The sequence below is a fragment of the Rhinolophus sinicus genome, linkage group LG03 (genome assembly GCF_036562045.2).
Source record: "Rhinolophus sinicus isolate RSC01 linkage group LG03, ASM3656204v1, whole genome shotgun sequence".
NCBI lineage: Eukaryota > Metazoa > Chordata > Mammalia > Chiroptera > Rhinolophidae > Rhinolophus > Rhinolophus sinicus.
Genome location: NC_133753.1, coordinates 45,563,516 through 45,587,544, shown reverse-complemented (window position 1 = coordinate 45,587,544; position 24,029 = coordinate 45,563,516). Strand labels below are relative to the sequence as shown.

The window sequence follows — 24,029 nt, the reverse complement described above, 5'->3', positions numbered from 1 at the left end:
GAAACATATCAGCTATTCGCTCTGTGCTGGGCACTATTGTATCAATTCTTTTAATCCCCAAAATAATCCTAAATCCATTCTCCAACCACGAGCCTGAGTGACTTTTCTGAACACCAAATGTGATCATAATTGTATCCATTCCTTGCTTAAAACCTTCTAATGGCTTCCCTGCCCACAGCATGTAAGGTCTTCCCTGATCTGGCCCCTGCCTACCTCTTCAGCCCCGTTTCTTACCACAGCCTCTTCCTATGACCCTCCTGTTTTTAGCTTCTCCCCTGGGAACTCTAGGTCTTTGCCTGTGCTATTCCCACTGCCTGCCATACTCTTCCTCCACCTCTTAGCCTCACACTGATGGCTCTCTGAGGTTTCAGTTGAACATCGCCTTTTCTGGGAGCCTGGAGGACTGTAGAGCATGATGGTTTTGAGACCGACACTGAAACCAGTTTGCTAGGTTCAATTCCCAGCTCTGTCACTTCCTAGCCAAGTAACCCTGGGCAAGCTATTTAAATTCTCTGGGACGTCGACTTCTTACCTGTCATGGGGACTAAAGAAATCAGTAGCTGTAAGGCACCTGGCCATGCTATATGTGTCACTTCCATACTTCCAGGTCATGTTAAAGACTCTTTACCAAGTATTTTCCAAAACTCTTTTATAATAATGCCATATAATGCCAACTTCACTCCTGAGAATGCTTGTCCATCTGCCCACCTTGCCAGACTGTCAGCTCAGTGAGGACAAGGGCATTTTGACCTTGGTCTCCCCCTATTTCTAGTGTGTAGCACATAGTAGGTGCTCATCTATGGTCTATCATGACTAGAAATCCAACACCTACTAGATATCCTGGTGATATATGCTTTCCAGCAAATGGGTCAAACCTCAAACAAGGAAAAGAGGATAAGATTTTTAGCAAAAGGGCATACAAAGCGACCTGGTAATTAGGAAAATATTTTTATTATTTTTGAAATGTTCCAATATTCAACGTAAAACCCATAATAATGGCTTTTTCACAACTTCACAAATTATAGAAAAATGACTTTCCCCCTTCTTTACAGAAATCTCCCCCCAAATCAGACGGCTCAATTATGGCTGAAATGGGGCAGGAAGGAGGGGCAGAGAATACAGGAAGTAGAACCATGGCTCTCTAGGCAGCCAGGGGTTTTTCCTGCACACATAAAGCCCAGGCTGAGTCCCAAAGACCTGCGACCCCCCGCTGAGGGAGGCTCAGCCCACGCACATCTGTGGCACACTGAGGCAGGCCTCTGTGTTAAGGCCGGCAGCGACAGAGGGCCGACAGCATGGCACTTGGGGCTGGCAGGCCGTAATCAAGGCAGCGTCGTGAGAAGATCAGGAGGCGGGCCTGCAGCTATAATCAGCAGCTGGGAGTTTTTAGAAAAAGACGACTTAAGTTGCTCATTAAGTTTGTATTTTTTAATCAGGTCTCTGACTCCTTTCTTTCTCATCCATGGTCGGGCACGGGGGTTACAGCTGTAGCAGGCGGCTGTTTGTTGATTTGAGAAAACTGAAAATGTTTTGTACTCACAGACAAAGGCTGATGGAATTCAAAAACGGTCCCACCGATTTTTATGAGAAACATGACTATTCCTCTTGAGTGTCTCAAGTCAAAACAAGGCAACCGCCTAGTGATTTATCGTCCCCACTACACATTTTCCGCCTTCCAGAAGGCATTAGAGAAAGGCCAACGTCCGCCAGCAGCGATTGTAAACACACCACTGACAGCTTGGACACTTTGTTTTTAAATGCAGTAAGACTTTTTCCTTTGGCCCTAACGGAAAAGCCAACTCCCTAGAACTGTTTAGGAAGGAGCAGACAGGAGGACTCCCCAAAACCTACGAGTGAGGAACCCGTGGTCCCCCTGGGCCGGAGTGTGGCTGTGAGTATCATCAAAGGCAATTGATACATTTATGGCCTATGAAAATTGTCCTGTGGTCCCCAGCTGGCCACCAGGCTCAACCTGGCTGGATGTGGGGTACAGGAGGTACAGAACAAATTGTCATAAGGCACATGGCTGAGGTGGCCCCCATACCAGGCCCGGAAAGATTATCTCTTCACACGATTCCAAAAGTGTTGGAAAGCTGAGGAGTTGATGACACTCACTATGAGCAGCAGCAGCAGATACAGGGATATCATGACTGTAAACCAATGGCTGGAAAACCAGGACAGCTGGCTGGAAGTCCTGCTTCAGGGGGGAAAAAGAGTGATGTTGGCAAAAGGAGAAAAACATTTTTTTTTTTAAGTGTATGCAACAACTTCTGGCTCGAACAAGATGCAATGATGAATTTCATCCTCTGAATTGAGCCATGAAATGAAGCTGCGTGCGTTCTCCTCCACTAAAGAAATCCGAGGCTGTTTGCCCTGGCACCAACACGCCTTTCACCAGAACATGTTCTAAATGTACAAAGACAGCTATGCAATGAGCTCATCCTGTTCTTCTCTTTTATAGCTGCTCCTTTTGAACCTTCCTCTACCCTGTATTTTCTTAAGCAGGACTTTGGTATCTAGAAGAATGACCTTGTTCAGGGTGTTTGCCCAGATGGCAGCAGGTGGTAGGTTATTTAGCAAAAGTCCTTTCATGTTTAGACACATACAGATATCAATCCATGCTGGGGAAATCCTCTTTGGTTTGCTGGGAGATGATCTAAACTGTCCAAGTGTGCACAGAGACACTCCAGGGAGAAGTGGGAGGAATGGAATTTTCAAGTACAAAGAGCCAGATGATTTTTCAACCAAAGGATAATGTCCCCCAGAACGCTATACAAATATCCCAAATTGGGGGCGGGGGGGGTGGATTTTACTGGTTTATGAAATTCGGAAGCATGGAAACCACTGGTGTATACAAGCAGGAATGAAAAGTATTAAAAGTAATCCCTTTTCCTATCTTACTGGCTCACCTGCTGCTCATCCCCATGAGAAGTTCTATCAGAGACCCCCAAAAAATGATGAGATCTGAAAGTGACCCCTGACCCTGGAAAAGCCTGCACACACACCCCCTACCACACTGCTGCGATAGGATGAGGCAGCCACCATGGCTCTTAGGAGCCAGAGGCCTCGTCTGCTGTTGGGTTCAACTTTGGAGATGAAGACGAAGCATCTCAGGTCCAGAGAAGACCACATGGTAGTTCAACAGCCACCATGGAAAGTGACCGAGCTGAGCAGCACACAATCCCAGCCAGAGCCCAGTCACCACCCTGCCTCTCAGCTTAACCTAATCAGTGGGTTTCAGACCGAAATCAGGAGCTGAGGTGGCTGCGGGGCTTCGCGGCTGGGGCAGCCAATTTGGCTTCCGTCAAGTTCCTTGTGTTATTTGTGTTTACGAATAGAGAGTCTATCTTCTTCCCTAGAACACACAGTCCTCTGAGGGCCACATCTTATTCAACCTTATCCTCACTCCTCACCGTGTCTAACGTGGTGCTTTATCAACTTTACACACAGGTGAGGCCTAAGGCTGGAGGAAAGGCGGTGATGATAACTCAGAACCCAACGCTTTGAAAGCAGCCTTTAGGTGTCCTCACGCAGGGACCATCCTCCTTACCTCTTGGCCTGCTTCTGTGAGTATACCAGCAAGTACTTCACTCGCAGGAGCTGGTTATTGGTGACCACAAAATACTTTGGAGGGATGTCGCCCCCTTCACTGTGTTTGATTCTTGCTCTCCTGCGATCTAGCTCCTTGGAATCTGAATAGGAGAGTAAAGCACAACGTGGTGGGAGGGTGGAAGGGAATACAATAAGAAAGAGGCAAATTATGAAGATAAACGGGTCAAGCCTCCTGGTCCTGGGGGGAGGAGAGGCCCCTGCAGGCTGAGGAACGGGCCTATATGTGTACGTGAAGCACATTAAAGGACAGGAGTATCGACAGACAGACAGGAGGAGGAAAAAAGGAGTTGGAAAATAAAACTGATACAAGGGGAAAAAAGAAAAAAAACTTAACTGAATGGGGAAAGCAGAGGGAAGAAGCAGATTGACGTCCACAACGAAAAAAATAGTCCAGGACGAGGAACAGCACTTGATCTGAGACAAGTCTCTTAGCAGGCACTTTAAATACCTATTTTGGATTGGAGCTTCTTAGAACATATCTTCTACCCTCTGTACCAAGCCTTGTTTAAAAAAACAAACAAACAAAAACAAAACTTTTCTTTTAATAACATGAAAAGCTTTAGCAATTAAAAAAAAAAGGCCAAAGCTGTGTGATAGCCGACGTTGCAATGTTTTGTTTGGATGTTTAATGTCATGATTTGCAAAATTCCTAAGAATTATCAATGCAAATACTCGTGCTGTCTGGTTTGGGAGGCTGGCGTCAGACCTGGGCCCGTTCCTCAGGATTCCAGTTGTTTTACATTAGAGGCCAGGAACAGACAGTTTTCTCAATTTTCCTTTTCTCAGTGGAACCAACAGGCTACTTCTGGAGACCAGAATGACAGTTCTATGACTCTTCTGACTTTTTGGACAAAACAGCAGGGGGACAGGACAAATAATCTAAGGGACCCATCAGGGGTGTGGACTGAGGGGGCCAGCTTCATTGTGCTCCCTGAGAGCGGGGGGGATTTACTGCCGCCGGCCTGTTGCCTCTCACATCCTCCAGGGGGCGCTAGCACACACCAGAGTAGTCTGGAGGGAAAGGTCTGGACACATGTCTTTAGCTTCAGTTTGGCAAATATTTACTAAACGTCAAGTACAGACCAGGAGCCTTGCTGCTACCAAGTGTCCAGGCGTGAATGAGACCCAGTTCCTGCCTTCAAGGATTCCACACTCTAGCCTCACACATTTGCTTTCATCTATCAAATCTCACCTCCTCCCCAAAGCTTTTCCTGAGCACTTGGACCCACCACGACTGCTCCTTTCTTTGAGCTGCCCCATGGACCCCATTAGAGAGTGCCCTCAACTGGCACTCTCTACCCACCGCTTTGTAGTAAATATCTTTTCCATTGTGTGTTCAATGGGTAAGGAGACTGCTCACTCCTTGAAAGCAGGCCCCTGTCCTACATTGCTCTGGACTCAGTGCATCCCGCAGTGTGCAATGGGTACCCCATCCAACAACTGGGCCAGCAACAAGAGCCTAAACCCCCAGAGACATACAGCCCAGGTCTGGCCCAAGCGCTCACTCACCCTTCTTCTTGGTTTGGCACTTCACATCTGGATGGTCAATGACCTCACACACAGCCACGCAGCTAAGGATGGGGCCGAGGAGGCTGCGCTGCCACCCATGGCCGTGGGGGCTATAAATGAGGGCCAGGCTCAAGTCACTGGTGAGGTAGGTCCCTTCCCCAAATAAGGATGTCTGGAATGGCAGAAGCCAACAGAAAAGAAACAGGGCCGGGTGAATGGAGAATGGCACAGCAAGATGACACAGGTCTTAATTCAACAGAGTTGTAAACACAAAATTTTCAAGCCTTTTTTTCCTCAGCAAAAGGCATAAGATCAAAAAATCCTATGACATTATCATAGGGTTATTATTAAATATATTTCTATCTGATGACAGTTTAACTGATTGTGGATGTAGCTGACTAGCCGGGCAAACTACTAGTTCCTGTGATTAAGGACTATTCGGTCTTGTGGCTGAGAGAGAAACATAGGTTTTCAGGATCCAAACAGACCTGAGTTTAAATCCTGCCTACCTCAAACAAGTTGGCAAGTTATATAAACTCTCTGGGTCTTAGTTTCTAAATTTACAAAATGGTGATAACACTATCTCCTTCATAAGACGGTAGATGAGAATTCAATGAAGTCATGTACATAAAGCATCACACAGGACACCAGGCACATGAGAGCGGTAAGCATCCATCACGGGCTCTTATAACATAGCATATATATGTATGTAGTAATGAGTGTATTGTCACACTGACGGGCTTGCAGAAGCAAAGTCACACCCTTATGTACCGGGAGGGGGATCCCACCTGAAGGGGGAGATCATCTTAGTCATTATTTAGAAAAGAAACGAATCTCTCAGACCAGAAACTGTAACTGAATAAGGCAGGCCTACATGCGGGGCAGGGTAAGTGTTACCCTTGTATTGGTGCTGACCAACAAAAATGTCCAAAAATCTAGGCGGCAGCTCCCTGGTGGTAGGTGCTAACTTGGTGCCCTCGAAAAAGCATGCCAGGTGAGAGAGCAGGATCTCAGGCGACATAGCTCAAGTGGCGGTTACAGCAGGCACAGCAAACACATCCTTTGCCCATGGTAGACATCACTAATCAACTATGATGGCCAATAAAAACATCAGTCACGGCACTCATTCACACTGACTCGGAATCCTTCTCAATACGACATTCCAGGTAGCTGCTACCAATGGATGGAATTTGACATTGGAGTTGAAATTCAATTGCTGTTCTTGGGCTATAGAAGCAGTATCTCAAGACGATGAGTGGACTCAACAGCTCGCTGAATATCCTATGCTTAGGACCTAAGAAACTATTCGATGGCACTAGACTTCCATAATTCTAAGCCAGTTAAGTGAAGCATAGGCGAAATGAAACAAGTCTTTGCTTGGCCTTTGGGAAGCGCCTTGCTGGGTTAGACAGTTCCCATGTCTCAAAAGCTGACACTGGATGCCCTCTGATCAGACGCACATCCATTCTCCGCTGATGCCTGCTATGTATACGCCCTTCCCTAGACCTGAGAACCTTGAGCAAGGCAGTAATGAGCAGAGGTGCATAAGAGCGGGAAACTTAGGACTCTGAGGAGATGCCGCTAAACAGCAAACTCTCAGGGGCACTGAAGCAAAGGTTTGGTGTATGAGACGAAACGGCAGGCAAATTTTCCAGGCCGGCTCTGGTGTGAAACGGAGGCCCCAGATTCCAGTAGCCTGGAATAATCAGCTGAGAGCCAGTGTAAACAAGCCCGTCATCCCCAATGAAACTCAACTGCAATAATCAGCTGCAGCAGTGTTGAGAAGTCTCTCCAGCCACATTTCAGCCAGTGGCTCAGGGAGCCAGCCCCTCAGAGAAGGGAGATGCTGCCACAACTTGGGGAAAGGCTGCCGGACTCCAACTACCCCTGATTCCCTCTCCATCAGCCTAAAATAGCAGTGTCCTTGGTGCTTAGTACAGGAAGAGCCCTTTGTATACATGAGCTGTTTCAATCATCTCAGCACACCAGAAGGTGGATCGTGGCGTCCTATTTTACAGATCAGGGCATTGAGGCCCAGAGAGTTTAAGTCCATTTTCCCAGGGCCAGAGAGCTGCTAAGGTAGTATTTTTTGGCTCCTGTCTACACTCTTCCTCCTCCATTTCACTGAGAGGCAAAAAAGTGCCAGCAGAGAAGGGGTAGTTGACACTGTTTGACTCCTAAAAAAGGGAGGAGAGCAGCTCAAGGAGTGAGGGAGAGGATCTTTCCTTGACGCATCCCTCGATTTCTCCAAGGGCCGACTCAGTTGGAGTGACCCCTAGAGACGTGCTTCTCAAACTTCAACACGCATGGGAAGCACGTTGGAGACCCTGTTAGAATGCGATTTCTCATCAAGTGGCCCGGGGTGGGCTTTGAGATTCCATTTGTCCAACAAGCTCCCAGGTGACACAGATGCCACTGTCCAGGGACCATGCTGAGCAATGAGGGTTGGCCACACCCTGGGGTCACCTGGTGAGCTTTTAAAGCATGCTGCTGTCGGGGCCGCACTCCCAGAGATTCGGATCTAATTGGTCTGGGATACAGTCATGCACTGGGATTTTTAAAAGCTCCCCAAATAATTCTAAATGTGCAGCCAAGGTTGGGAACCATCTTTATGTCTATGCTTCTCAAACTGTAATTGGTAAAGGAATCACCTGGAGACCTTGTTAAAATGCAGATTCTGATTCAGAAAGTCCAGGGTAGGCCCAGGATTCTGCATTTTCACAGCCTCCCAGGTCTGCAGACCACACTTTGAGTGGCAAGGCCTTAGTGAACCTACCCCTCCCCACCTCCCACCAGCTCTGACCTCCCCCACCCCCCCAAATGTCAGCAGGCTTAGCCCTACCTTGTTCAGGTGGCAATGCAGGCCATTGTGGATGATGGAATGGAAGTTTTCTAGGCGGCTCCCGTGGAAGGCGTAGATTAGGTCTCGCTCTCCTTTGGTCTCATAAAATTTGGCATTCGCGGGGTCGGAGTACTCGATTTCAAACAGGAAGTCCGGCACGGGGACAGGAGTGTGAGGGGCACCAGTCAGCTTTTGGATCTTTGCAAACTTGAAAACATGAAAGGAGTCACAGTTTTAGTTGGGAAACTGGTAAATGTGCTGCCAAAATGGCCTCTTAAAGCCTTGGGCTTAAGTCCTATGGACTCTGCTCATAAGAACAACTGGTTTCATGAGAATAAAGACATTGATTTATAAATAAGCTCAGAGCTTATAGCTCAAGACTGCTTTCCTCTAATCTTTTTTTCCCCTACAACAGGCTGAAAAGTATGCATTGCTCCTTCTAAGTAAAAATCACTTCTAATTTTCATAACACTGTCACACCTATTTCCTGTATCCCTGCTTTACAATAATCTCAGGAGGTAGAAAGGTGTGATAAATGGCAAAAAATGGCGACACATTGCTCCTCCCACTCTCTGCAATGTGACTTTGCAGGTGGAATTCCACCAAAATCTATTGCTCCATCCCTTGAAACTAGGATGGGCCATGTGACTTTGCCTTGGCCAACAGAACCTTGGAAAACATGGCAAACAGACTTGAAAAGGGTTTCCCCTTCCTTGTCTGCTGCTGGGAAGCCTTCAACCTTCTCTGCCATGTCAACAAGCCTTGCTAGGCTTCAGCAGGATGAGAGTCTTATAGAGGAAGGCCCCAACCACAGCAGCCATCCTAGCTGAAGCCCCAGACATGGAAGTGAGGCTACGCTAGATTATCCAGCCTCAGGCACGCCAGCCTCACCCAGGAGAACCACCCAACCAACCCACAGAATCATGAGAAGCAATCAGTGTTGTTTTAAGCCACTAGGTTTTGGGGATGGCTTGTTACACAGCAAAAGCTAGTTGATACAGAAGGGTAAGTGCCTTCCTAAGGGTAATAATCCTCTTCAGGGCAGAGATCACATCATTTCAGTTATTTCCAAATAGTAAGTCATAGTCCACAGCCAGTCTGCGGCATAGTTATCTCTGGGTTGTGATTAAACGAGAAAAATAAGGGCAATGTAACAGGTATATTTATATTGCTATAAGGTTGTCATGATCCTGTCTTTGAAAGAACTGTCCTTTATTTTGAGGTCAGGCTCATCCTTCTTTGTGTTAAATCATGCTTTTATAAAATGATGATACATGGTAGGCTTAATGTCCTTGCATGGGCACAATAAACAGCTGACAATCCTGGGTGCCAGCGCTCCATATTTTAACGGAAGTTAACTTGTCCGTCATCTAAAGTCAAGGAGCCATACATGGCCTTATCTACTTTACCTACAGCACCTAATATCTAGTAGGTGCTCGATGCCCATATGAGGAATTATTAAATCTCAATTTAACAAAAGACAAAAGTGAAACCCAGAGACCATCTACGAGTGAACATCCCATCCTGGATCCAAATAAGGATCTCCTGACCCCCACTCCAGGGCTCTTTATGTTACCTTCCCATCCAACACCGATGGATGTCCCTAGACACCAGAATCCATGATACCAAATATTATGCCAAATATTAAGGAGGATTTTTGTCTTTAGGAGGAGCTTATAAAATTGAGTGATCTTAAATTAAAAACGATTAAGTGAAGAACAGTACAGATAAAGCCCTGCTGCCACTCAGAGGAAAGAGCATTAGGCTGGAGATCTGCCGTCCCACATTTTGGTCCTTGTCACCCAGCCTGTCCCTGGGAGACCAAATTATGGGCAAGGGACTCCAAATTATGGAATGTCTGGTCTATCCCCAAAACTGTACTGGGAGTGACACACTTTCTATCATAGCTCTAAGGTAACTATTAATATTCTCGGGGCCGGCCCGGTGGCTCAGGCGGTTAGAGCTCCGTGCTCCTAACTCCGAAGGCTGCCGGTTCGATTCCCACATGGGCCAGTGGGCTCTCAACCACAAGGTTGCCAGTTCAATTCCTCGAGTCCCGCAAGGGATGGTGGGCTCTGCCCCCTGCAACTAAGATTGAACACGGCACCTTGAGCTGAGCTGCCGCTGAGCTCCCGGATGGCTCAGTTGGTTAGAGCCTGTCCTCTCAACCACAAGGTTGCCGGTTCGACTCCCGCAAGGGATGGTGGGCTGTGCCCCCTGCAACTAGCAACGGCAACTGGACCTGGAGCTGAGCTGCGCCCTCCACAACTAAGACTGAAAGAACAACTTGAAGCTGAACAGAACCCCCCACAACTAAGACTGAAAGGACAACAATTTGACCATTGTTCCCCAATAAAGTCCTGTTCCCCTTCCCCCAATAAAATCTTAAAAAAAAAAAAAAAAAAATTCTCAATTTACAAATGGGGAAAAGGAGACTCAATTATGGATGGAAGTGGGATTTGAACCCAAAGCCTGAGGTTTTTCCATTACTTTGGGTCTGCCTCTCTGTTTTGTAACAACTGGGTTAGGCCAATGTTTCTAAAGGTGTGGGCAGGGGTCTACCCTTATCAGAATTACCTGGGGTGCTTGTGATACCCAACATTTACTTAGTCCTTAGCATGTGCTCGTAGGCATTGTTCTAAGAGCGAAAATTCATTCAAGTCTCACAGCCATTTCCCTGATGGAAGTATCAGGAAGTATACCTGATATTCATAGCCCCATTTTATAGATAAAGAAACTGAGGTACTGCAACGCACCAAAAAACCTACTCAAGGTCACACAGCTAGGAGGAAAGAAAACACAGCTTTGCACTGCTAGTATGCACGTTCCTGGGCCCCACTCCAGACACAGAATCAGAGTCTCTGGGGGGAATGTTCAGGAATCTGCCTTTGCAACAAGCTGCCCAGGTCATTCTGGTGCATGAAGTCCTCAGAACCTGCGATCCTACAGAGCAAAGTCTCACCTCTGACTTCCCTGCACTGTGGATTGTCAGGACTTTTGAGGATAAAATCCAGCTCACTAGGTCCCAGGCCCATTTGTCTTTGTCTCTGGAGGACTGGAGAAGTTCTTTCAGGTTGGGTAACTTGTTGGTATCTGCAAGCTGAAGTGAGGAAAACCTCCATTAGCAAGGATTCTGAACAAAATGAGAACCAGGGGCCCTCTAGTGGTAAGGCAGGCGACATGCACTTCTTTCATGTCAATTTTCTAAGAGGAGGGAAATGCAGAGGTCTACCATCCCCTTTCCAAATAATAACCCAAATCCAAACACTCCAAACACTGAAAGGTTGTTTTGTAACTCATTTAGTACAGAACCTGACCTGAGCTGATGTGAGGTTCGTTTAATCTTTATTTATTCCATTTCGTGTTACTATTGATGCATTTTGCTGCAGGAATATTAATGTCTGATTATAGAATGGCACCTGGCTGGAGGCGTTACCAAATACGTGGTATATACATGGGTGGGCAAAAGGGTTAATAAAGCATAAGAAAATGACCTTCAGTTAACTTCCTGTCAGCCTGTTCTCCTGGAGACCAGATGAAGGGAGTATGGTGACTATATATTAGGTTGGTGCAAAAGTAATTGCGGTTTAAAAAGTTAAAAATAATTGCAAAAAATGCAATTACTTTTGCACCACCCTAATACATAACCAGGTAACACTGCTTATGGTAAAAATGACCCAGAATGGTAAGCTGCATCTGGACTAGGAGGAACTGAAAATGGAGAATCCATAATTTGGGGTCTCCCCGAGAATGAACTTTTTGTGAGGACCCTGGCAGTTGTGTCTATGGCATTCTTAGAAGAAAGACTAGTTTCTGTAATACATGGGGTTTCACTAGGCCAGAGCAGTGCCTGTGCCCCGCCGACACGAATCTCCTCTCCTTATACACGAGCTGTCCCTCTCGGGGGCAAAGACTAGCTCCTGGACCTCGGTGGACTGCTGCAAGGACTTCTGATTTAGGCTCATGCCCGTGTGGCTTGCGATAGTCATCTGAGTTGGTCGGTTGAGTTGCCATTGCACCACATATTACCTTTGCAAAATCAGACAGAATCTGAATTCCAACACCCATTTGGCGCCAGGATATCTGATAAGGGACTAACAGCAGCTCCAAGGTATCTATAGCTTTTGCTCAGAAGTTGTGACTAGAAGCCCAATCTCTCCAGCATGGCATTTAAAACACCACCATAGACTGCTGCCGTCTGTGAACATGCCTGGGGTTGTACCACCTCCCAGCTTTGTTCTCTCAGGCTCCTAGAATACCCCTTCCCCCACTTCTACCAACCCAGGCGCCCTTCTCTCCTCTAAGCCCCTAAGGCACTCAGTCCCAATACACTCTTTCCAGAATGGCCAGGACTCCCAGCAGCCAAGGACAGTCTCCTCTTTTCTGGATGCAGTGGAAAGAACAGACAGATCTGGGTTTGAATTCTTGCTCCTTAAGCAAAGCTCCTGACCTGGCTGAGCCTTGGTCTCCTCTCTAACATAGGAACCCCACTAGCTCCACATTGGGGTTGTTGGGAAGATTAAAGAAGGTAACAGCATCTCAAGGCCTGGTCTACACATTGCCATGGCTTCTTATATTTGCCTCTGACAACACTCCCACACACGCCTTTACTAGGGATATAGTGGGCACTTCATGAATATCAGTGCTTCTTTTCCATTTTTCTAGAACCACTGACGCTGACCTTGGTGGTTTTATTTCTTAACTCTGTAGCTAAACATCAGAAACATTTCAGGGCTGCTTTACTCCAGTCTCAGTTTCCAAGATCCAATCAATAGCCTCAGACTTCTAGTAAAACTATCTCTACATGCCTCATGGAGCGTCAGTGAGGATCCAATTAAAAAAAAAAAAAAATGGACGTGTGGGTGTGTAAATGCTCCACAAGGATTGGTACTACACAGTGGGGAGGCAGAAAGGAAAATAATTATGACTTCAACCTATTTACTGTCATAACAAAGATGGACACAAATTACTAAGGGGACCAGGCGGGCCTTTTGTTAGGTAGTGGCTGGGGTTAAAGAGGGTGGCCAGGAAAGACTTCGCAAAGGAGGTTCTGTGTGACCTGGGTGTGAGATGCAAAGGCACAGATGCACAAGTGTAGCCCATGGTCAAGGACGTGGCTAACAGCACAGGCTATCCTCCCGGGCAGGCTGCCCCAAACCTGGGCTGTCATACCCACTACTAGCTGTGTGACCTGGGTGAGTTGTGGGACCTCTTGTGTCTCAGTTTCCTCAAATATATAATTGGGATAATATTAGTAGCCATTTCACAAGATTCCCGTGCAGGTTAATCAAGTTCAGCAAGTTCAGCGATTAAAGTAATAGGAAGGCATTAACGTAAGGCGTCATCATTAACTGCAGGTGGTTTGGTGTGGCTGAGCCTAGGGCGTGGGAAAAGAGTCCAGGAGGAACAGGAGTGAGGCGACGAGAACAGCCTGTGAAGGGCCTTGAACACCCACCTTGGGGTCTCTGGGCTTTGTTCTGTAGGCAACATGGAGCCACTGAGGTTACCTGAAGCTATGTTCTGAATGGTGTACCCTCAGGTGGCCACCCACACGGCCTGCTGCCTGCACAATCCAAACGACACCCCCCAGCAGCCTGTGGCCTCCCCAGTCCTCCTTTTCTACTCCTGGCCCACACGTGTCTTCCCAGAGCCAGAGCTGAGTCTTCTCTCCCACGACTACTGTCCCCATCACTCTTGTTCTCAAATCCCACCTGTGAGCCATGGCGCTGGGCACAGGGATCCCCACAAAAGGACAGTCAGCTAAGCCAGGTCCCTTTCAGGGCTTGGGAAGTAGGAGAGACCCCTCCCAGCTCCAAGCTGGACCAAGGCCTCCCCTGAGTCCCCTTGGGGACAGCCCTCTTTCTTCCAGAGCTCAGGCGCTCCCACGGCTGCCTGCCTGCTGCCGGCCCTGCCGTGTGTGTCCTGCTGGGCTGCCTGCCCTCTTTGGCCCCATTTTTAACCCCTCAACTGGCCTCCTTTATGTCCCGTTTCACTTTTCAGGCTACTCTGAAAAATCAACTGATCCAACAAGTTAACAGGATTCTTCCCCTTGTGACCAAAACCTGTCTGCATTTTAGCAGGGCCTTTTGGAGACCAGGCACACAGGTAGGGTTGCCACAGAAAAGAGAGTCTTGCCCAGTTAAATTTGAATTTCAGGTAAACAATACATTTTTTAGTGTAAGTATTGCCCATGCAATAATTGGAGCATACTTACACTTTAAAAATTATTTATTGCTAGTCTGAAATTCAAATTTAACTAGGTGGCCCATACTTTTATTTGCTAAATATTGCTTAACAAGGCTCTTGGGAAACTGGTCAGTCTGTCGGGCTTCTGTCTCACAGTACCTCCAGCCACACACTCTCACCCGCTTCCCCCAGGCTACTCCTCAACTACCCTAGTCTTTCCTTCTCTGCTTCTGCAGCTGCCCAGGGTGACATTCTACTCAGTCCTAAGACCAGCCTAAAGTCATTTGCCCTGTCCCCAACCACCCACGACCTCTGTGCTCCCCTGTGCTCTATGCAGAATCCTATGTTGGCACTTGACTCTCTGGAGCCACCATAAATCTGGCTGGGACACACTTCCTGAGGGCCAATCCCATCTTACGTATCCTGGAGCCCCAGCACGAATTTCAGAACAAGAGTAACAGCTATTTTTTAAAAAAACCTTTCATTTTAAGTGTGTTTTTCCAGGACCCATCAGCTCCAAGTCAAGTACTTGTTTCAATCTAGTTGTGGAGGGCACTCACAGTGACCCACACGGGGATCGAACCGGCAACCTTGTTGTTTAGAGCACCGCGCTCTAACCAACTGACCTAATCGGCCGCCCCAACAGCTAAAATTTATCGAGGACTTTTCACTGGGCTAATCATGGTACAGATGGCATCTCACTTTATCCTCAAAACAGCTTATTTTAAAGGGAACGAAACTGAGGCTTGGAGAGTTTAAGCACCTTGTCTAGAGTCATGCACCTCTTCAGTGGCAAGGCAGGGACATGAAGCCAGGCAGCCTGACTCCGGTCCATTCTCTGTGATTCTCTCTTACCAAATCAAGGAACTAAATATTTCAGCCCAAAGGAGCAATTCCAGCAGAACTTTTAAGAGGCTGCTTGGGAAGCTGATCAAGTATATTTCCAGAGTCTCCCATACCCCAAATAAAACAACCAAGGCAGCTATTGGCTGTGCTTAAACCCTGTCAAGGGAAGGGAGAAAGATGTAAGCCATGTGTAGCATTGAGTGGGGTCAGGAGACAGAAAACCCTCCGTCTAGACAACAGTTATGAACCACTGTTAACGGCAGTGGAAGGCATTTACTAAGAACTGGATTGAGGACAGTAAGTATTCAGGAGGAAGGCTTGCATTTCTGGGGTTTGGGGAAGAAGGCAGAGGGAAGGGTAGGATGGGGGTGGGACCTGGCGTGATGGACAGAGCACTCCCAGTGGGAAGATTAGCAGAGAGGCAGTGAACACCAAAAGGTTGTCCCAGGCTCAAACGCCGCCAGGGCCAGAGAGGTGATGAAAATGAGGAAGGGGGGAGTCTAGGAACGAGTGGTGGACTGTGTGGAACTAGAGACCCCTGGCCTAGCAAAGGGTCCAGATATCAATCCCCAATTCCAGCTGGTTTCTACCCAAGAATGACCTCCACCCAGGCTGTGGAGCCTCAATTTTTTTTCATTTTAAAAAGAAATCAGGTCCAGCCCGGTAGCTCAGGTGGTTGGAGCGCAGAGCTTCTAACGCTGAGGTCACCGGTTCAATTCCCGCGTGGGCCAGTGAGCTGCGCCCTCTACAGCTAAGGTTGTGAACAACAGCTCTCCCTGGAGCTGGGCTGCTGTGAGCAGCCAGAAGTTGCGGAGGGCTGCTGTGTGCTGCCATGAGTGGCTGGTGGCCAGCGTGAGTGGCCGGCAGCCGGAGCTGCAGAGAGTGGCCGACCGACGACTGGCAACTGACTGTCTCAGTCCAGGGGAGCACAAGGCTCATAATACCAGCATGGGCCAAGGAGTCCTACACAACTAGACTAAGAAACAATGGCTTGAACAAGAGTGGGGCGGGGGGAGAGGGCAGGTGGAAGAAAAGGGCAGGGGGAAGAAAGAAATCAGCAAGCCGCATTTTTTTTTTAATTTACTAATTTCTAAAAGGTTAAGGTTAGGGTGGCCAGTTGGTTCAGTGGTTAGAGTGCAGCGCGCATAACACCAAGGTCACCAGTTCGATTCCCACATGGGCCAGTGAGCTGCATCCTCCACAATTAGATTGAAAACAACGACTGGACCTGGAGCTGAGCTGCGTCCTCCACAACTAGATTGAAAACAACGACTTGACCTGGAGCTGATGGGTCCTGGAAAAACACTGTTCCCCAATAAAATAAAATAAAAAATAAAATAAATTAAAGGTTATGGTTAGAGGAAAAACAAAACCTGTCATCCCACAGACCGCACTTTTGCACTCTCTGCTCTAGGGAACAAGGAAGGATTCAGTTGGAGAAGTGGCTTGGGGAGCCTGGGCAAAGCTTGAATGGTGGGCAGTGCCGGGCAGTCACAGGGGTGTAAGAAAGGAAGTCTCTCAAGAAAGAGGTGGTTTGGGTGACTGAGAGGCTATGGGCAGGGAACTGGCAGGGGAAGAGCAGAAGAGGAAGGGGGCTGATGACCCTGGAAGGAGATAACCTCCTTGCTTGAGTCAGGAGGTGACAGGACAGCCCCGTGGATATTTGGCAACCACCCAGATCACAATCTCCTGGGGATGAGGCCCGGGATTCTATTTACAGAAGTTGCCACAGGTGATACTTATCACCAAGAAAGGTGGGGACATTCAGGTTTAGATCTTAAGCAATGTTGTCCTGGCAGGGCTGGCAGCAGGAAAGAAAGAATATCTGAAAAAAATCCTCATTGAGGAAGACGCCATAGGCCATAATTACTAGATGTGGGTGGATGTGCTGGAAGGACATGAGGGGGTAGGTGGAACTGATAGGGTGCCAAGATGAAGGCTGGAAAGGTAGACACCGCAGTTACATACAGGTACACCTGGCTTTGCACAAAGTATGAAAATCCAGTCACCAAAACAGATCAGGGGTGAGAGTCTACTGTATAGGAGAACTCTTCACAAAAGATGTCATCATGGGGACCCTTTAAAGGAGTGCTTCTCCATCCTGCCTACACTCCAGCAACACCTGGGAGCTGGAGGATGGTCTGCCACAAGCATATATACTGAGTAGCTGATGAAGGCAGAGATAATAATGGAACCTACATCACTGAGTTTTAGAAAGATTAAATGAGTTCCACATAGGAACAGCTCAGAACAGTACCCAGAGGTTAGTAAAGGCTAGTCGTATTGTATAAGTGTTAGGTACTGTATTATTATTATTAATCAAATGTCCCTCTCTACTACTCACCAATCTGCTGAGGAAACGCCTGCGTCTCTGGGATGGTTGGGAAGGCAGGAGGTGCTCTGTCCTAGAAGGATGGATTCCCACCCCCGGGGACCTACACATCACTGTCCCATAGGCTGAGGAATCTTTCTAGCCACACATCCACTGACAGTCACACCACATTATATCTATGTCTGTATCCATATCTTTTTATGTCTGTATATTTCCCCCCACTCTTCAGCAACCATCTTTGAGAGCAAGAAAATAAAAAGGTAGTCTGAGAGACTGAGCATTTTAACTTGCGATATCAAGTATGTACCTAAATGGACACTTATTGACTGGACCGAGTCTAATTGTTACCATTTCCTCACTACCAGCAGGTGGGTACTCATGAAAATGATCAAATCAATAGGAAAAATTTTAAACTACATCTTTTCTGCAAATAAACTAAAAAATTAAAATGCCCAGGCTCCACCTCAGACCAATTAAATCTCTAGGGGTGGGGCCCAGACAGCAGTATTTTTTTTTTAATTTTTTTATATTAGTTTCAAATGTACAAAACAGCATAATGATTAGACATTTACACCCCTCACAAAGTGATAATCCCCCTCCCAAGTCTACTATCCCTCTGACATCATATATAGCTGTTACAATACCGTTGACTATATTCCCTATGCTATACATGTATATATAATATATGTATATATACATAAAATTATAGTTGACATTCAATATTAGTCTACATCAGCTTCAGGTATACAGCACAGTGGTCCAGACAGCAGTATTTTTTAAAGCTTCACAGGTGATTCCAATGTGAACCCAGGTTGAAAGCCTTGTAAAGAATGATCTTCCCCAGTAAAGTCAATATTTAATTTCCAATCTGGAAATAAGCATCAAAAGCCTTCCTCAGAAAGGTTTGCTAGCTTTTGGGCCAGCAATTTCACCTTTTGGAATTTATCTCAAGAAAATGACTAGAGATATAAACAATGATTAATGTAGAAGGATGCTTATCATAGTATTATTTATAAGAACAAATTTAAAATATTGTGAAGGAACTAGAGAAAGGACTCCTAACTGCTGGGCGGTGAAGGTACAGGGTAAGATGAGATTCCAGCCGTGTCTTAAAAGATGCGGGAGCGGTCACCTGGAAAACAAAGCAGACGGTATGGGAAGGGCAGGCCTGCCCCAGGGTAAGGACATAGAGGAGCTCAGTCCTGTTTTTAACCCAGACAGTTAAGCTTGTCTAGAGAGTACAAGCCAGAGACCAGAACCAGGAGAGCTAATTAGAGCAGCTTAGGCCCTGAAATGGTAGATGGGAATAGGGCAGGCTAGACGCAGGGCTTCTCAGACTTGTTAAAATGCAGATCCTGATTGGGTGGGCTTGGGGAGGGGCCTGATAGTCTGCATTTCTAACAAGCTCCCAGGTGATGCTGCCGCTGGTCCTCAACACCACTTTGAAGGACAAGGGCTGGAATTAATACAAAGGAGCCATTCACACTTGCTTTCCACACACACGCGCGCACACACACACACACACACACCCAAAGGGTCTGCAGGCTAATGGAGAACCAAGGCTTGGGGTTCCCTAGGGAAACAACAAAACAAACCTGAAGTTTGAGGGCCACTGATCAGGTATACAGGACATCCCAAGAATGCTACAGATTCTCTGACCTAATGCGGGCTTAGCTAACCCTCGTTCCAAGGAACAGGGTCAGAAACCCTCAGCCTGGAAAATCGGCACATTCCCAGTAAGATTCCTCAAACATCTGATAAGCACCCGCAGGCCAGGCACCAGGAATACAAAGAACTCCCAGGGTAAAATCGAAGCGCTGACTCAGAATAGAAATATTCTCAAAACAAGGCACCGAGAGATGATTGGGGCTTTGGGGGCTGTGACAGAATAAGGCCAGAGCTGTGCCTAAAGCCAAGAGCTTGGTTTAGCAGGGGACATTCTCAGGAAAGCAATAATCAATAAAGTAATTCAAGCCAGAGCTCTACTTTTTGGAAACTGCAACGTATGTATTATAGGTGTGTAACGACACCGTATAGTATGGAGAAAATTTTAAATCGCTGAAAATGATAAAATATTTCACACTACTTGCAAGTGCTTTTAGCTAAACAAATAAAAATGAGAGACTTTTTAACAGCTCCACACCTTCTTTCTTCAGGTAATCACAAAATGATCCAGAAGGACAAGTCCAGACCTCATTCCCTTTCCTTTCAGAGTTAACCATTGAATCAGATCCAGGTCCAGATGCCAAGTTCTCCACTTTTCTGTAACTCATGTAACATGTGGCAAAACGAAATATAGGTTGTGTTTATCTAAGAACACGTGAATGCCCCCACACAGGTCGTGCCAGGCCGTCTGGTGAGTGGCCTTTTCCTGGGAAACTGCTCATTAAAGCCATGCTTATAGACAGACAAGAATCTGGGCTGGTTTCCTTAACAATGGTACCCAAGTAGGAATATGGCAGCAGAATGGGACGGGAAGAATCTGTGTTTTTCCATTGGCCCTTGAAAGAAAGGGTGCACTATAGAACCAGTACAATGAGCCCCATGTGAGGGACAGTCTGTCCCTATAGAGGCAGTGGCTATTTGGGGCTGCCTGATGCTCTCCTAAGGGATTATGGGTATGGGAGGAAGGGTGTGCCCCAAACAGAAAGCACTGAGACCTATGGGGAGGGATGTGGGATAGCGTGAACTCTATCAAGGGCACGTTCACTTGATTGGTACCATTTGAATTTTTTATGACAAGAATATATTCAAACATTACATGCATAATTAAACATAAATTTTTAAAAAGCGTGAACAAATCAAAACAATTCCAAAGCTCCCTTTGATTTATCCCATAGTCATCAAACAAACCTGATTCTGTTTGCCAAGACAACCTTCCAGCAGGAAGAGAACGCATTGAGCATTCTAGTCCACTTGGATGTTTCTTGGTGAAAATTAATGAAGTGCATTGTGGGACATCATCTTGGTGAGTTTGGTCCCTGTTTCTCCTGAACAAATCCCTGTCTTACCCTGGCACCACAGGGGTCTTTCAGAAATGCGTCCTGGGTCTCATTAATGCTCTCCCCTGCCGAGGACACAATCTACACATCTTGGCAGGACAGGCCCAGGCTTGCACGTTCTGATGGGCCTCATCTTTTCCTGCTCTCCACAACAGGCTTGGAGACATACAGACTTGGCCTCGGTGAGCTCCTGGCTTTCTACCTCCTGCTACTCCTCCTGGAATGCCAGTTTCCTTCTCTATGCTCCTTGAAATCTTCCATGTCCCTAGGGTCTCAGCATGGCATCAGCCACTGCCCCCGGTTCATGTTCCCTATCTCGAGCCTACTGCCAAGGGCTGGGGTCCCTGCTCTGGGCTTCCCTGTTGTATGTACAGATATACCTCATTTTATTGTGCCTCAAAGACATTGCGGGATTTTTTTTTTTTTTTACAAATTAAAGGCAAGGCCCTCCACCACCAAAAAGATGACAACTTGCTTTACTACAGTGGTCTGGAATCAAAACCTCAATATCTCCCAGGTATCCCTGCATAGGGCTTACCCCACAGTACAGCTGAGCACTGTGACGCTCTCCTTGGGTCTTTCATTCTGTATCCACTGAAGAAAGTTTCATCCTCAAGGCTCTGATATCACAAACTCAAAATTGAACATCTGAATTTGCAGAACAAACTGTGGAGAAAGTCAGTTGGCTTATCTTTCTCTAACCTCCCACTTCATTCCCACTTCCTGTACCCTGAAACAACTGTGCACCCTGGTCTAGGCCTGAGGTGACCTCAACACATCCCTAGCCTGGTTGAAATAGACCAGGTGGGGGCGGCCAGATGGCCCAGTTGGTTAGAGTCGGAGCTCTTAACAATAAGCCTGCCAGTTTAATTCCCGCATGGGATGGTGGGTTGCGCCCCCCACAACTGAAAATGGTGACTGGACTTGGAGCTGAGCTGTGCCCTCCACAACTAGATTAAAGGAAAGGACAACGACTTGGAGCTGATGGGTCCTGGAGAAACACACTGTTCCCCAATATTCCCTGATTTAAAAAAAATAATAAAAATAAATAAGAAATATACTTAAAAAAAAAAAAAAAAAAAAAGAACTAGACCAGGTGGGGCCAGGAGGGTGGGCCTTGGTCCTTCAACCTTCTGGGAGTGATAGCAAAGAGAGAACCCAACGCTGACCACCTCATTTAATTCTAAACATCTCCTTTAATCTGTTAATGTGGTTTATAACACTAATTGATTTTTTAATGTTCAACTCCTTTTGCATTCCTGAGATAAACCCAACCTGTTAATAAGAAATTATTCTTTGTATACATTGCTAGATTCAGGATCTTAATATTTTATACAGGATTTCTACACTTATACTCAGGACTGACATTGGCCTATAATTTTCTTTTCTTGTACCATCCTTATCAGATTTAGGACCAAGGTTATACTAGGCTCTTTTTCAATATTCTGGAAGAATTTGTGTAAAACTGGAGTTACTCCCTTCGTGATTTAGAACACACCAAGGAAACCAGCTAGGCCAGGAGTTTTCCTTGAGTGAAAATCTTTACTAATTAAATGTCTTTAATGATTATAGACTATTGCGATTTTCTATTTCTTATAGAATCAATTTTGGTAATTGACCCTAGGTAATTTCAAACATTTGGATTATAAAAATAACTGATATGGCATCTGGAACGCTGCCCCTGAGGTGAACTCTGCAAAAAACTAAGTGTCTTGTGAGTCATCAGAAATAACAGTTCACATGTGTAGTGTATGTTACGATTTGTAAGAGCACTGCCCATATACTACCTCATCTGAAGATCAGGTCTTGGTAGGTGGCTTTGGTTACTTTTGGTGTCTGATTATTTGCAAAAGGATGGTAACTTCCTATTTGGCAAAGTCGGATGATTTAGATCAACAACCTATTGCTGGCCACGCTAAAAAATCTTGGGGAGGCCTATACAACTACTAAATTCACTTCATTCCTGGGAGTCACTTGTCATTAACAAGAAGAAGCAGCCACAAAGTGTCTTGGGGGTGTCTACATATTAGGGTTTGGGGGGAGGGGTGTTCTTAGCCCATGGAAACCTACCCCAAGGCCAGGCTGGGAATAGAAAGTCTGGGGGCTGGCATGTTGACTAACATGGGTTCCACAGGCCACGTGGCTTGGGACGCAGTGGACAGCACGGGGGTTGCGGGGATGGGGAGTGCACTCACCAGGGCTTCAAAGTCCTTGCAATCGCCGCGGGCGTAGGACGCGGGAAAGGGCCGTAGCACCGAGTCGCGCTTGTAGCTCTGCAGGGCCGAAGCGAAGAGGCTGCACCGGAGGTCCGCGGCCAGCGCGTCGCGGCCCACCGCCTCCCTGACTGCCGCCCAGCCTGCAGGCTGCATTCTGGACGGCGGCCTGTTGCCGGGGGAGACGCGGCGGTTCAGGGGCTGGGGCTGAGTCTGAGGTCAGCTTGGGGCTGGGCCGGGGGACAAAGGGCCAGAGGGGACCGGGGTTCCCAGGTCTGAGGTCGAACTAGACAGAGGGCTGAGATGACAGGGGTGAGAAAGTGCCGACGAGTGTCTTCTGCGGGCGTCCAGGCCGGGGCGCTCGCTTCCCCGGGAGACGGGACAGTACACAGGGCCAGGGCCGGGACCGCTGGTCAGTGTGGGGGATGGGCCTGGTGATAATGGGGCCGCCGGGGTGGGGGGAGTCCCAGGCCTAAGGGAGGGGCTATGACATGGGATGAGACGACAACGGCGGGAACGTGCTGACACGTGTCCTCTACAGGGGCCTGGGGCGGGAGGCACCCCTAGGGGGGACCGCGGACAGAATCCACTTCCCGCGCCGCGCTAGGGCTGCGGCGCCGCCCGTGCCTTCCTGCCCCGCCTCCGGCCCGGCGCCGCCGAAGCCCCAGGGCTCTCCCGACTGCCCTCCGCGCCGCCTGCGTTCCACCAGCGGTGCACGTCTGCTTGCCGTGCCCTGCCCGCCGGAGAAACTCCCGCGCCCCGCGCGCGCCAGGCCTACCTCCCCTCCCGGCGCCGCGCTCCCGACGCTGCTCCGCGCTCCTCCCAGCCAAGCCGAGGGCCCGCCCCTTCCCGCGCCCTCCTTGTCCTGGGTGCAGGGTGTGCCCGCCTATCTGGACTCGAAAGGTCCCCAACAGCTGGGCGGCGGGGTCAGAGTCGCCCACGCCCCTGCGTGCCATTCTCGCAGAAGCCTCGAATAGAAACTGACCTGGGAGCCCTGCTGACTCGCCCTTGGACTTGCCTTTGTCCCAGCTCCGCGGGCTAAGACTATCTCGCCTCGCCTGAGGGGAATTGGTACTACCTACCGCCTCCCTCTTGAATCGTTTCCCTCCAAAACTGGCTGCGCAAGGAGCCATTTAACACCCTGGGAAACTGAGTCTCAGAGTGCTGCAATGCTGGCCCACGGTCCCACAGCTGGATCTGGTGAATCTGGGATTCATGCTCAGATCTGAAAACCGAAAGACCTTGCCTCTGCCATTCTGCCTCCAGAATTCTCTGCATTGCTTAAGTCTCTAGCCTCTCAGAGGAGGCATGCCAAGATCCTCCGTTGGGGCCCTCTGTGAAAGGGAGCCTGGGGAGGCAAATAATGGGAATGGGCAGAAGGGAGATTGACCTAACAGCTGGAGGGATGGAGGGGACTCCTATCCCCTCTCCCAACTCACAACCCCAGTAGAGAAAACCCCACAGCTGGGTCTCATGGTATGGAAGTC

The 24,029-nt window shown here is 47.8% G+C and overlaps 1 protein-coding gene across 3 annotated transcripts; it reads right to left on the bottom strand.

Moving 5' to 3' along the window:
• Positions 1-932: 932 nt before the first annotated feature.
• On the bottom strand, positions 933-23,432 carry PARP16 (poly(ADP-ribose) polymerase family member 16). 3 transcript variants are annotated; one of them, XM_019725573.2, is made up of 7 exons: positions 23,321-23,432; positions 22,525-22,711; positions 10,926-11,063; positions 7,964-8,170; positions 5,122-5,293; positions 3,551-3,692; positions 933-2,197 (listed from the first exon to the last, which is right to left on the bottom strand). In XM_019725573.2, the coding sequence occupies exons 2-7, from the start codon at positions 22,696-22,698 to the stop codon at positions 2,059-2,061; spliced, it is 972 nt and encodes a 323-aa protein (XP_019581132.2). In that variant the 5' UTR covers positions 22,699-22,711; positions 23,321-23,432; the 3' UTR covers positions 933-2,058. The 3 variants fall into 3 exon arrangements, with proteins under 3 accessions (XP_019581132.2, XP_019581133.2, XP_019581134.2); XM_019725574.2 differs by lacking the exon at positions 23,321-23,432 and having other exon boundaries at positions 933-2,194; positions 22,525-23,274; XM_019725575.2 differs by lacking the exons at positions 10,926-11,063; positions 23,321-23,432 and having other exon boundaries at positions 22,525-23,274.
• Positions 23,433-24,029: the final 597 nt, after the last annotated feature.